The sequence below is a fragment of the Salminus brasiliensis genome, chromosome 4 (assembly GCF_030463535.1).
Source record: "Salminus brasiliensis chromosome 4, fSalBra1.hap2, whole genome shotgun sequence".
NCBI classification, from domain to species: Eukaryota; Metazoa; Chordata; class Actinopteri; order Characiformes; family Bryconidae; genus Salminus; species Salminus brasiliensis.
The window spans coordinates 367,311-381,116 of NC_132881.1; the positions used below are offsets into that span (position 1 = coordinate 367,311).

The 13,806-nt window shown below is 48.5% G+C and overlaps 1 protein-coding gene across 1 annotated transcript; it reads left to right on the forward strand.

Annotated features, from left to right (window-relative positions):
- Positions 1–2,131: 2,131 nt before the first annotated feature.
- Positions 2,132–13,806, forward strand: dcaf5 (ddb1 and cul4 associated factor 5). The gene is made up of 8 exons (XM_072677234.1): positions 2,132–2,982; positions 5,933–6,076; positions 6,723–6,899; positions 7,056–7,185; positions 7,487–7,700; positions 9,774–9,840; positions 10,082–10,209; positions 10,949–13,806. The coding sequence occupies exons 1-8, from the start codon at positions 2,772–2,774 to the stop codon at positions 12,236–12,238; spliced, it is 2,361 nt and encodes a 786-aa protein (XP_072533335.1). The 5' UTR covers positions 2,132–2,771; the 3' UTR covers positions 12,239–13,806.

Below are 13,806 nucleotides of genomic sequence, written 5' to 3' on the forward strand. Positions count from 1 at the left end.
CCCCATCCCTCCGAATACCCGTCCATATCAGCCAGGACATGCTTAGCATTTGGGCTACGAGGCTAAAACAAGCGAAGAAGTAATGAAGGCTCAGCCAGGGTGTAATAATGTGGGTTATGAGGCTGTAGGCCTCTGCCATCTGGAAACATGCACTCAAGTTTGGACGAAGTTCATGATTCCAGATGCTATGGTTTTAGCAATGCTAACGTACCTCAGTCCATGTTCTAGATAACACGGAGTTATCCGCTGTCACAAATCACATTATTAAGGTGAGATTTTGATCACGAATGAAGAAATTGTGTGATTACCCCGTCGTTAGCACCATGCTAACCACGATATGTCAGCTGCCGTTAACTTGTTAGCTACATTGGCTTTGTAGTTCCAGTATTTTAGAACATCAGACCCTAGACATGTCTTGGCTGATGGACTAGGCCCACATTGGAGGATTATACTTTAATGATGAACTGTTCCTTTAAAAGTTGCAGGGTTTCTGGGTAATGTAGTCCACGTTTTCAGGCGCTGAAGCAGGTGCTGCTCTGCTGCTGCTCAGAGAAACCGGTCACTTTTTCATGTCACAGTGTCCATTTCATATGATCTGTGTGTCCTTTTCTGTATCTGTTTATGTTGAGGAGGATGATGGAAGATGTGCGCTTAGAAAAAAGTTGAAAAATTCATATTTGTAAAAAAAGAAAAAAAAACAACAACAACAAACTGTTAAAAGAATAAAATACTACCACTGTATAATAAAACTACACACACTAACGTGTCTGCTTCTGTTACTGCTGCTGCGGGTCTGCTGAGGGATTGGATAGATTTGTGCTCATTATTATAATTACACAGTACAGTTTAATATTCATATTAATAATGACCTGTGTAGTAAAATAGGAATTTGGAGTAATGCCTCACCATTAGCATTAATGAAAATATGTATTTATACCTAATAATGTATGCATGACAATGCTATTAGAACTTCATACTGGATATTAATGCTATTAGAACTTCATACTGGATATGAATGTTATTAGAGCTTCATACAGGATATTAATGCGATTAGAGCTTCATACTGGATATTAATGCTATTAGAGCTTCATACTGGATATTAATGTTAGAGCTTCATACTGGATATTAATGATGTTAGAGCTTCATACTGGATATTAATGTTATTAGAGTTTCATACTGGATATTAATGTCATTAGAGCTTCATACTGGATATTAATGCTATTAGAGCTTCATACTGGATATTAATGCTATTAGAGCTTCATACTGGATATTAATGTTATTAGAGCTTTATACTGGATATTAATGCTATTAGAGTTTCATACTGGATATTAATGTTATTAGCTTCATACTGGATATTAATGCTATTAGAGCTTCATACTGGATATTAATGTTATTAGAGTTTCATACTGGATATTAATGATATTAGAGCTTCATACTGGATATGAATGTTATTAGAGCTTCATACTGGATATTAATGATATTAGAGCTTCATACTGGATATTAATGCTATTAGAGCTTCATACTGGATATTAATGATATTAGAGCTTCATACTGGATATTAATGTTATTAAAGCTTCATACTGGATATTAATGCTATTAGAGCTTCATACTGGATATTAATGCTATTAGAGCTTCATACTGGATATTAATGTTATTAAAGCTTCATACTGGATATTAATGTTATTAGAGCTTCATACTGGATATTAATGCTATTAGAGCTTCATACTGGATATTAATGCTATTAGAGCTTCATACTGGATATTAATGTTATTAGAGCTTCATACTGGATATTAATGCTATTAGAACTTCATACTGGATATTAATGTTATTAAAGCTTCATACTGGATATTAATGCTATTAGAGCTTCATACTGGATATTAATGTTATTAAAGCTTCATACTGGATATTAATGTTATTAGAACTTCATACTGGATATTAATGTTATTAGAGCTTCATACTGGATATTAATGCTATTAGAGCTTCATACTGGATATTAATGTTATTAAAGCTTCATACTGGATATTAATGTTATTAGAGCTTCATACTGGATATTAATGCTATTAGAGCTTCATACTGGATATTAATGCTATTAGAGCTTCATACTGGATATTAATGTCATGTTACTCTTTACCTTTTTTTGTCATCGGTGCGTGTGACGCGCATTACGTCAGCGCGTCAGCTGGGCCGCTGACGCCATCACGGTGCGCAGAGCGTGCGCGAGCAGGAAGCGATGGCGGAGTGCGGCTTCAGCACCGAATAAACACACGCGCATAAAGAGAGTGTAGGAGAGAGTGTGTGTGTGTGTGTGTGTGTGTGTATACAGGAGAGTGGTAATGAGGGGTGAATAACTGTGTGTAAGAGTGTGTGTGCGCATGTAGCGGAACTGCGCGAGAGTGTGTGAGTGTGTTATGTAGTACAGTGGGACTGTGTGTATAAGTGTGTGTGTGTGTGTGTGTGTGTGTGTGTGTGTGTGTAAGTGTGTGTATATATAGTGGGGCTGTTTGTGTGTATGCCTCTGCTCGTGTGTGTAGAATGACTGTGTGTTTAGATTGTGTTTGCTAGTGTGTGTGTGTGTGTGTGTGTGTAAAACTGTGTATGTGAGTGCTGTGTGCAGTTCATGCCTGTGAGATGATCTGAGTGTGTGTGTGTGTGTGTGTGTCTCATCTGAGTGTGTGTGATGTGTATGTTCCTGTGGGTGTGTGTATGATGTGTGTTGTGTATGGCAGTGGTATGATCTGAGTGTGTGTGTGGTTATTTGTGTGTGTGTGTGTATGATGCGTGCGGTGCGTGGCTGTGGAATGCGGTGCTCTGTGGGCTTCCTGCAGCGGCGCAGTCTGATTGGCTGTGAGCTGCTGAAGGCGGAGTTTCAGCGCCGCAGGCTGGACGGCTGCAGCAGCCTGTACAGGACGGACATCCTGGGTCACTACGGCTGTGTGAACGCCATCGAGTTCTCCAACAACGGCGGGCAGTGGCTGGTGTCCGGTAAGAAGGGGGCGGGGTTAAATTTTAATAATAATTAAAATTTATTGTTTCATAGCTAGTCTACTACTCACCTGCCACCAGGGGGCAGGCTGCACTCTGCACACAGTCAGGGCAGGTTTACACTGTATGACTTTCATCACGTTAGGAAGTCATGTGATCAGGACCAATCACATTCAGAGGTGGGTCTCGGTCATTCCGACCAGTCACAACAAGCGGGAGGTCTCAGGGGGTGACTAGGACCAGTCCGAGTCGAGGGGAGGTCTCAGGGGGTGACTAGGACCAGTCCGAGTCGAGGGGAGGTCTCAGGGGGTGACTAGGACCAGTCTGAGTCGAGGGGAGGTCTCAGGGGGTGACTAGGACCAGTCCGAGTCGAGGGGAGGTCTCAGGGGGTGACTAGGACCAGTCCGAGTCGAGGGGAGGTCTCAGGGGGTGACTAGGACCAGTCCGAGTCGAGGGGAGGTCTCAGGGGGTGATTAGGACCAGTCCGAGTCGAGGGGAGGTCTCAGGGGGTGACTAGGACCAGTCCGAGTCGAGGGGAGGTCTCAGGGGGTGACTAGGACCAGTCCGAGTCGAGGGGAGGTCTCAGGGGGTGACTAGGACCAGTCCGAGTCGAGGGGAGGTCTCAGGGGGTGACTAGGACCAGTCTGAGTCGAGGGGAGGTCTCAGGGGGTGACTAGGACCAGTCCGAGTCGAGGGGAGGTCTCAGGGGGTGACTAGGACCAGTCCGAGTCGAGGGGAGGTCTCAGGGGGTGACTAGGACCAGTCCGAGTCGAGGGGAGGTCTCAGGGGGTGATTAGGACCAGTCCGAGTCGAGGGGAGGTCTCAGGGGGTGACTAGGACCAGTCCGAGTCGAGGGGAGGTCTCAGGGGGTGATTAGGACCAGTCCGAGTCGAGGGGAGGTCTCAGGGGGTGATTAGGACAAATGGCTGAGTGGAGGCCACAGGTGGTGATGAGGATTTGTCACAGTCCCAGTCGGGGGGATTAGCACCAGTAGCAGTGATGGGCGGGAGATGAGTAGGAGAAATCTGAGTCAGGGGGAGGGCTTAGGGAGTGAATTTGGACCAATTACAGTGAAGAGGGGGTCTCGGATGGGGAGTAGGACCAGTTACAGTCAGATGAAGGTCCTGGGTGGTGATGACTAATCGGTGGTTCTGTTTAGCGTCCGGCTCGCACCGCATAGAGATGCCCATAAAATGGCACTGCTGACACAGATGTGCAAATGCACACACAGCTTGTCTAGTCCCTGTAGAGAAGAAGTACTGCCAATAGAATAGGACTCTCTGGAGCAGATCAACATCATGACCCTATTGGCTCCATGCTGCCTAATGCCAGGCGTGGGCTAGAGGGGTATAAAGCCCCCCAGCATTGAGGAGCTGTGGAGCAGTGGAGGAACTGTGTTCTCTGGAGTGATGGTGGAGGAGCTCCATCCAGTAGTTTCAGGAGCAGGATAGCTCCCGTACGGGACCGACTGATTGCTGCTGCACTGTTTTCTCAAGCAAACCTTTGCCTCCATTATGCAAATAGTGTGATTCTAATTGCAGAGGGTATGAAGCGCAGCTGTTTGGCTCGGTGTGTGGTGTGTGTGCAGTAGCAGGTTTAGAGTGTGTGTCGTGTTCGAGCCGGGTGGTTCAGATTAACGCAGCTCCAGCAGCTTTATTGGGGTTTATTGGATGAGCACTGTTGTTGAAGTTAGTGGAGAAACAGATGAGTGTGATTTGAGCTGCAGATTCCTCCTCCAGAGCAGCAGCGGCGCGCCGCTCTCTAATCTACAGCTTACTGCTAAATTTAGGCTCTTCAGGAACTCCCATATTCCTGCAGATTAGAGGTGCAGTTAAACCCGCTGTGCATTACTGCAGAGCTGCAGAGCTGAGCCTCCCTCGCCCTCCTGAGGTGAAGGCCCATCCGGCCCATGCACACACAAACAAGCCTGATTAGCCCCGCCCATTCAGCCTACAGCAGCTTAGCCCCGCCCATTCAGCCTGCAGCAGCTTAGTCCCTCCCCAACACCTGTCATAGTTTAGCCCCTCCCCAACACCTGTCACAGTTTAGCACCACCCATTCATCTTATTACAATTAAGCCCCACCCATTGGTTCTATAGCAGGAGAGCCCCATCCATTTAGCCTACTGCTCAGCCAATCAGAACCGAGCTCATTAAAATACAGGGGTAATGTAGGCCCTGTAACTAGTGTGCTGCATTAGACTTGGCTCCAGTGCTTGCTGGTGGGGTGTAAGCTTACTAAGCAGTACTTGTCAGCTACATCAGCATCATGGCTAGAACCCCATAGCTGCACTAAGCTACAGGTGCAGACGTCAGGTGGAGTCTCGGCCGCTCCGCTGTGTTGGGGTCTGGCTGTGTTGGGGTGATTGTTTGCGCTGAATGAAGAACAGGGTCTGTTTCTGGGCGGTTCGGCGAGACGCTGTGATGAGTCCGGAGTGTAATTATAGCCAGCGAGCGCGCAGTGGATCCACTCCGGGATTAGTCAGTCTCTTAGGAACTGCTGATGTTTACTCTACTGAGTATATTTAGCCTCACACTGTCAGAGAGACGCTGGCTGACAGGCACTGGAGGCAGTTTACCATTCTGAAAGCCAGAAATCTGTATAAATGTGTAACCATGAGGGTCACCATGAGGGCTTGAGGGGTAGGACCCCCCCCAGCAATTCTTTTGGGATGAGTTGCAGTGACTGAACAATCACCCAACATCAGAACCTGACCTCACCGATGGTCTACGCTCACTGGTTGAATGCAATCAAATCCCCCTCACAGCAATGTTCCAGGTTCTACTGTAATGCCTTCCTAGAAGAGTAAAGGCTGTTACTGCAGTGCAGCAGGACACGTTCCAGGCTCATACCCTTCATTTCAGAAGAAGAAGGTGTCCACATACTTTTGGACAGGTGTATGTTTGTGTGTGTGGTCAGTAACCCTCCTCTCTGTCCCGCTGTGTTTTAGGGGGAGATGACCGGCGGGTGTTGCTGTGGCACATGGAGAAGGCCATCCACTCCCGGGCCAAACCGGTTAAACTGAAAGGGGAGCACCTGTCCAACATCTTCTGCCTGGCGTTCGACAGCACCAACACTCGCGTCTTCTCTGGAGGTGAGGGACAGCAGCTGATGGGATGATCATCGCTATGGTGATAAGTGTCCGAGTGTGAGGGGAGCAGTACTCAGTAATAACGAGGATTAGGATTCTAAACACACAGTATTTATCACTTTAAACACAAGATTTTGCCAGACGGTTGCTGTATGGTTGCTATGGTATACCAGGTGGTTGTTAGGCAGCTCCTAAGCTGTTCAAAGTGGATACTTTGTTGCTAAGCAGTTGCTATGGTATACCAGGTGGTTGTTGGCCTGTTGCTCATTGGTTGGTAGGGAATCCTGGGTGGCTCCCATGCTGTTCAAAATTGTTGCTATGCTGCTAAGCAGTTGCTGTGGTATCCCAAGTGGTTGTTTTGCAGTTGCTAAGGAATTCCAGGTGGTTGCTATGCTGTTACTAGCCAGCTTCTGTGCTGTTTTACGTGGTTGCTATGTTGCTAATCAGTTGCTACCATATGTTAGATGGTTGCAATGATGGTGTTCCAAGTCGTGGTTATGCTGTTGCTAAGCAAATTCTGTTGTGTCCCAGGTGGTTGATAGGATGTTGCTACATGGTTGCATAATAAGGAAAAGACGCTGGAGTAGGTTGTTTAAGCTCTGTTTGTGTGTGTGTGTGTGTGTGTGTGTGTGTGTGTGTGTGTTTGCAGGTAATGATGAGCAGGTGATCCTGCATGATGTGGAACGTGGTGAGACGCTGAACGTGTTTCTCCATGACGACGCTGTTTATGGACTGTCAGTTAGTCCGGTTAATGATAACGTGTTCGCCAGCTCCTCTGATGACGGACGGGTTCTGATCTGGGACACACGCGAACCACCACATGGAGGTACACACACACACACACACACACACACTCTCACACACACACACACACACACACACACACACACACACACACACACACACTCCACCTCTGTATGGAGGTTACTGAGGGTCATGCCCTCTGGGTTCTCTAAGCGTTCTATGTGCTGCTGTGTTACAGAACCGTTCTGCCTGGCGAATTATCCTTCCGCATTCCACAGCGTCATGTTTAACCCTGTAGAGCCTCGCCTGCTGGCCACCGCCAACTCCAAGGAGGGAGTCGGTCTGTGGGACATCCGAAAACCTCGCAGGTCAGATATCATCATCATCATCATCATCACACTGACCAGTGTCTTTACAATCATTATACAAGCAGCTCATTAGAAGAACTGTCTGAATACTTTTGGACATGTAGTGTATATAATCTTCCCTGTAAGATGGTCTGAGGGTGTGCAGTCTGTGTCCTGCAGGTGGCAGCAGAGCAGCAGTTCTCACTCTTAGTTCAGGCTAAACTGTGTGAATGAGTGACCCTCTATTTACCTGTGTGTGTGTGTGTGTGTGTGTGTGTGTGTGTGTGTGTGTGTGTGTGTGTGTGTGTGTGTGTGTGTGTAGTTCTCTGCTGCGTTACGGGGGCAGTTTGTCGCTGCAGAGTGCGATGAGTGTGAGGTTTAACAGTGCGGGGACTCAGCTGCTCGCTCTGCGCCGCCGCCTCCCCCCCGTCCTGTACGAGCTGCACTCACGCCTGCCCAGCTTCCAGTTCGACAACCAGGGATACTTCAACTCCTGCACCATGAAGAGCTGCTGCTTCGCCGGCGACAGAGACCAGGTGACACACACACACATTATCATTCAGCCATTGTTCAGTAATGGGGGGGCAAGATGAAGGGACATCCTGCCCACCCAGAAAGAGAGAGGACAGGTATGGGAACGGGAACGGGACTCAAACCCGTGACCTCCTGATGTCAGAGCCAGCGTTTAGACAGCTGCCCGGCTAATCTGGTGAAGCAGCTGTGAGTGCAGCCTGGGCACTCGGGCTGCTGGACGTGTGTGATGTCATTGTTAGTGCTGCTGAGGTTTGTTTGCATTCGGGAGATGTTACAGAGCCCATTCCTCTCGCGCTCCCCTCAAAACCCAGCCAGCGCTAACCGCCACCGTCACCATCCGCCGCCCACTGCACTGCCTTATATAGAGCTGCTCGAGACCGCTGCCGGCGCAGACACTGTGCGATAGTTTGGAAAAAACTTAAATGCGGCCTCCCACCATTACCTGAAAGGCATGTGATGGAAGCTAATACCCCACCAGTTAGCATTGCAGCTACACGGCTAATGTAGCTTACAGGTGATTAAAGCTTATACCCCAATAGGGGCAGTGGTGGCTCAGCGGTTAGGATATCGGAGCGCCAGGATATTGATAACAGGGTTGTGGGTTCGATTCCCAGGCTCGGCAAACTGCCACTGTTGGGCCCTTGAGCAAGACCCTTTACCCTCTCTGCTCCCCGGCTGCCCATCGCTCTGGGTGTGTGTGTGTACTCACTGCCCCTAACACACGTGTGTGTGTGTGTGTGTGTGTGTGTGTGTGTGTGTGTGTGTGTGTGTGTGTGTGTGAGTGTGTGTTCACTACCAGATGGGTTAAATGCGGAGGACCCATTTCGCTGTACAGTGACACATACGTGCACCTTTTACTTTTATTTACTCTTGAGCTGTGAGGCTAATACAGCTAAGTGCTTAAGCATTAGCATAATTAGCATTGTGCTAACTGCACACCTATATTATCACAAGCCTGACCCATTAAAGCTAAAGCTGTTCCACCTTAAATGATGCAGCCTGCCGATGCTAATTGGTGGAGTGTAAGCTTTTATTAGTTGTTAGCTACATTAGCTTTGAAGCTCCAGTGCTGCAGTTTGGGATAGAAGCTTAGATTACAGGTTAGCTACATGGTTAGCACTGAACTGGGGCTTTAGTGGGCCAGTGGAAGAGATGTGTTTATTACATGCCACAGGGTGGGTGTGTGTGTGTGTGTGTGTGTGTGTGTGTGTGTGTGTGTGTGTGTGTGTGTGTGTGTGTGTGTGTGTGTGTGGCGCCTGTACAGGCGTGTTTTATCTGCTGCTGATCAGGACGGTGGATTCCTGTCTGGAAGGGGTGTGTGTTATGTCTGAGGATTTATTCTCTGAAGCTGCCGTTTAGAACTGGGTGCCAAACACTGACCGGACAAAAGTTTCTGGACACCCAGTTTTAGCATTTCTAAATGTTTTTTGAACACAGATCCACTGAACCAACTGCTCCAGTGTAACTGCTGTTACTCAGCAGGTATCTCCAGACTGCTGGACTGTAGCTCATTTCAGTAAGAAAAGTGAATTACCGCATAAATTAAACAGTCCGGCTTCGGGTCAGTAACTAACAGAACTCACGCTGGGGTAAACTGACCCAGCATCACTGGGTTTATTAGAGTTACCCCGCTCACTTACACAGCAGCTTCAGGATCATGCTGATGCTTCACTGACTGGAACAGGGAGAAGGACGTCTCCGTCATTCCCACTCCGGGCCGGAGCGCTGCTGCTGCTACTGCACTATGGAGGTTTGGTGGTGGAGCTGCAGGAGGAGAACCTCTCTCCAGAACTGCTGTGTAACGCTGCAGAACCCATAGAGTCATATTAGTGTAAAATCCTGTAGTGTTACTCTACCACCTCCACCCACATGCTGCTCCAGCCTCTGCAGCTCTCACACTGTCCAGAAATGCATGTGTACAGCTGACCATTAAGGGGGGGGGCTTTACAGTGAATTACACTCCCTGATTGTAGGGGGAGCCCAGGAGCAAAATATATACAGTTCTCACACAAAACTGCTTTTATTCTTCTGTTGGGTTTAAATTTGTTTTTAATTTTAATATTGTTGTGTTTCAGTATATCCTGTCTGGATCAGATGATTTTAATCTCTACATGTGGAAAATCCCCAAAGACCCAGAAGCAGGTAATGCTAGTTTTCTAATGCAGGAAGGTGTTATACTGTAATATTAATAATGTTAATGTTGATATGATTCAAACACGTTTCAGTAAACATTTTATTTGAATGTTTTCTTTTAATCATTTAAATAAACATTTGAACTAATTGAAATATTCTAATGAATCACATTCCTCTCATATTTAATTATTAGTTAATAACTGTAATGTAATAATTAGAGCCGTGCTGTGAATTATCTACACCCCCCCAGGTGGTCCGGGTCGTGTGGTGAACGGGGCGTTCATGGTCCTGAAGGGTCATCGCTCAATCGTGAATCAGGTCCGCTTTAATCCGCACACCTACATGATCTGCTCCTCCGGGGTCGAGAAGGTCATCAAGGTCAGAGCTGCTCATCTCACCTGTGTGTGTGTGTGTGTGTGTGTGCGCGTGTGTGTGTGTGTGTGCGCGTGTGTGTGTGTGTGTGCGCGTATGTGTGTGTGTGTGCGCGTATGTGTGTGTGTGTGCGCGTATGTGTGTGTGTGTGCGCGTGTGTGTGCGTGCGTGTGTGTATGTGTGTGTGCATTCAAGTCTGTGCTTGAGTTCAGTCTTGTGCTTTAATGGTTTTTGGCTTCAGATGCCAGAACACAGTCAACTCTGCCCTGAGGGAGGCCTTTAACATATTTGAGGGACCTTTACAGCCCTCACATAGCCCTCGCTCAGACCCTCACATAGCCCTCGCTCAGACCCTCACATAGCCCTCGCTCAGACCCTCACATAGCCCTCGCTCAGACCCTCACATAGCCCTCGCTCAGACCCTCACATAGCCCTCGTTCAGACCCTCACATAGCCCTCGTTTAGACCCTCACATAGCCCTCGCTCAGACCCTCACATAGCCCTCGCTCAGACCCTCACGTAGCCCTCGCTCAGACCCTCACATAGCCCTCGCTCAGACCCTCACATAGCCCTCGCTCAGACCCTCACATAGCCCTCGCTCAGACCCTCACTCGCAGACAGCTTTATTCCACGTGAACATGAGTAATCTAATAAAACCAGGTCAGAGCTGAACTCAGCTGCAGCTTCTGTAACTCTGGGTTTAGTTGGTTAGTCTGTGGTTTGACTGGTGGTGCTGTGCCGGCAGGTGTGGAGTCCGTACCAGCAGCCGGACAGCGTTGGTGATCTGGAAGGTCGTGTTGAGGATAAATCCCGTTCCCTCTACACACACGAGGAGTACATCAGCCTGGTCCTGAACAGCGGCAGCGGCCTCTCCCATGACTACGTCAGCCAGTCCATGCAGGAGGACCCGCGGATGATGGCCTTTTTCGACTCTCTCGTCCGCCGGGAGATCGAGGGCTGGAGCTCCGACTCGGACAGCGACCTGAGTGAGGGCGCCATATTGCAACTTCACGCCAGGGGGCGCCGTTCCACGCGCTCCGGCCGAGACGGAGGCACTACCACTCCCGGACCTCAGGCTAACGTGGCTAGCGGTCGCCATAGCGACTCTGACCACTCCTCCTCATCCTCGTCCTCTCTGGCCGGGCCCGACGCGTCAGGCAGTGAGCAGCTGGACCCGGATGGGCGGAGCTCGCAGAGAAGGAGGGGGACAGGGCCACGTGCATCTGCTTTCCTATTGGACCTCGTCAATGAGGACTCAGACTCCAGTGGATTTTGGCTGGACCCCATGCCCCGCCCACGTTCACCCAGCCCGCGTGAGCAAGTCTCCAGTCTGTCCAGCCATGCCTCCTCTGTGGGTCACGGCTCCACTTCAAGCTCCTCCCCCAGCTCCTCCTCCTCCAGCTCCTCCTCCAGCAGCGAGGGAGAGGAGGCGGAGCTGCGCCGAAGCAGCATGCGGCAGCGCAATGCAGGCAGGCGGAGGCGCCACTCACATTTCTCTGCCACAGACTCCACCCAATCCTTGCAAGGTGCCACGGATTACAGCAGTTACCCCAAAATCTCCATCCATGACCCTTCAACATCGTCCGCTTCCTCAGGAGACGAGGGACGGCCAGTCAGAAGCAAGGGTAAAGAAAAGGGGCGCGACCTCATTTCCAGCCCCGCACTTTCTCCAGACCGGTCAGGAGTCACGATCCGAGGCCTTTCACCCTCTCCAAGTCACATGGAGAGGGCGGCGTCTAGAATGGGTTGGAGGGCGGAGCCAGGGGAGGAGCTAGAGGCGGGAAAAAGTAGCGAAGAAGATGGAAATGAGGCGTGCAGAGATGAGGAGGAATTAGACATAACGCCACGCGGCTCAGACGCTAACGGCAGCACTTGCGCTCACAGTGAGAACCCTACAGACTCAACTCTTCCAGGATGTTCTGGAGCAGGAGCGGCGCCAGCAGGAACCAAGAGCCAGAAACGGACACGTTTGGGGCCCGGCGAGGAGGAGGAGGAGGAGGAGGATCCTCCCTCAGAGAAGAAGTTAAAGACATGATGATGATGATGATGTCAGCGGAAACGGACTCTCTGATTGGCTGATGGAACTTTTGAGTGGTTTGTTGGTTGATTTTGAGGCTTTTTGTTGCTGTGTGTTCCAGTGTTGGTCATTAAGCATAGTGAGGTCAGCAAGCTTGCAGTAGTCCCCTGATGGAGGTGGTGGAGCTGAGATCTTCTTCTTTCTCTCTGTTTCCTTTAAAAAAAAAAAAAACATTCAAATAGAATGAATAACTGGTAAACTTCCCTAAAGGGGAGCTCCACCCTTTCTTTAAAAGTCTCCTCAGTGTGTGAGAATAGATCAGCCAGAGTCGGGTTTGGTGTGAAACTGGTTGGTCGTCATGACTACAACACAGATACAGCCCATAATTTATCTCCTATCCAAACCCACTAGTGCAGCTACACGAGTCTTCTGAGTTTTATGTGGAATGATGATGATGATGATGATGATGATGATGAAGGTAAAATAGTGAATAGAGAATCTGAACTAATGCAGTTCTCTGTAGGGACTACTTTCTGTAGCCGCACTACACCCTGCAGCATGTATCCCTCCACCATTTTAATACGTTTCAGACCACAAATCTTCTCTAAACTTTCTGTGAGGAGCTTTTAGAGCTTGCTTTCGTTCACCTCCACTGTAGAACGGTTCTGACTGGGTAAGGTTATCTAGAACCCAGTGTTTCACACCAACCCCCCCCCCCCCCACCCCCCCCCCCGCTGTGTCTGTTTGGTAACTCATGACAGAAAATAGCCGTTAAAGAATCATTTCTTTTAGAGATTCTCCAATAAAAGTCTTCTCCAGTATTGATAACCTCTATCTCTATACATATCGATCGATCAGTACTTATAGAAAATTGATTAACCTTAAGCTTAAATACAGTTGGAAAAAAGGCTGCATTGAATGTATTTGTATCATAATTCTACATTATTTCCACATGAATAGAAATCAGCACAGTTCTTATTACTGACACTCCGGGTGTGTTTACTTCATGTGGAAATGAGGTGAGATTTGATGAGTGGATTCAGTGCATTTACTGTAGAAACACTCAGCTGAACAGCGGATCTCTCAGTGACCTCTCTCTCTCTCTCTCTCTCTCTCTCTCTCTCTCTCTCTCTCTCTCTCTGTCTCTCTCTCTCTCTCTCTCTCTCTCTCTCTCTCTCTCTCTCTCTCTCTCTCTCTCTCTCTCCACCGCACACACTCAGCAGGGCGTTGATGTGTTTGAGGGCGTTTCTCCGTTGTTGCGTCTGAACCCCAGCGATGACACTAAAGAAATAAAAATATTAGCGATATTAAAACCCTAAAAACTCATGTAGTTCATTTCTTTTCTTTTTTAAGATTTTAGTCAGCGGGCTGAGGCGGATGCTGAGGCGGATGCTGAGGCACTTGTTTTGATTAGTACCTGCTCCACGAGAACTGCAGGTTCTGCAGGATGTGAGAGTTTCTGTTCTGTTTTTGGAGAACAACTGTTTGGAACAGTGCGTTGTTGATGATGATGATGTTGATGATGTTTCTATGGTAACTATGTCCAGCTGCAGCATCAGCACCATTAAAGTTTGAGTTTCAGTGTT

Coding starts and splice junctions, on each gene's coding strand:
- dcaf5 (XM_072677234.1), top strand. CDS start 2,772: ATGATGCGTGCGGTGCGTGGCTGTGGAATGCGGTGCTCTGTGGGCTTC. Junction 7,701..9,773: donor TCGCCGGCGACAGAGACCAG/GTGACACACACA, acceptor GTTGTGTTTCAG/TATATCCTGTCTGGATCAGA. Junction 10,210..10,948: donor GGGTCGAGAAGGTCATCAAG/GTCAGAGCTGCT, acceptor CTGTGCCGGCAG/GTGTGGAGTCCGTACCAGCA.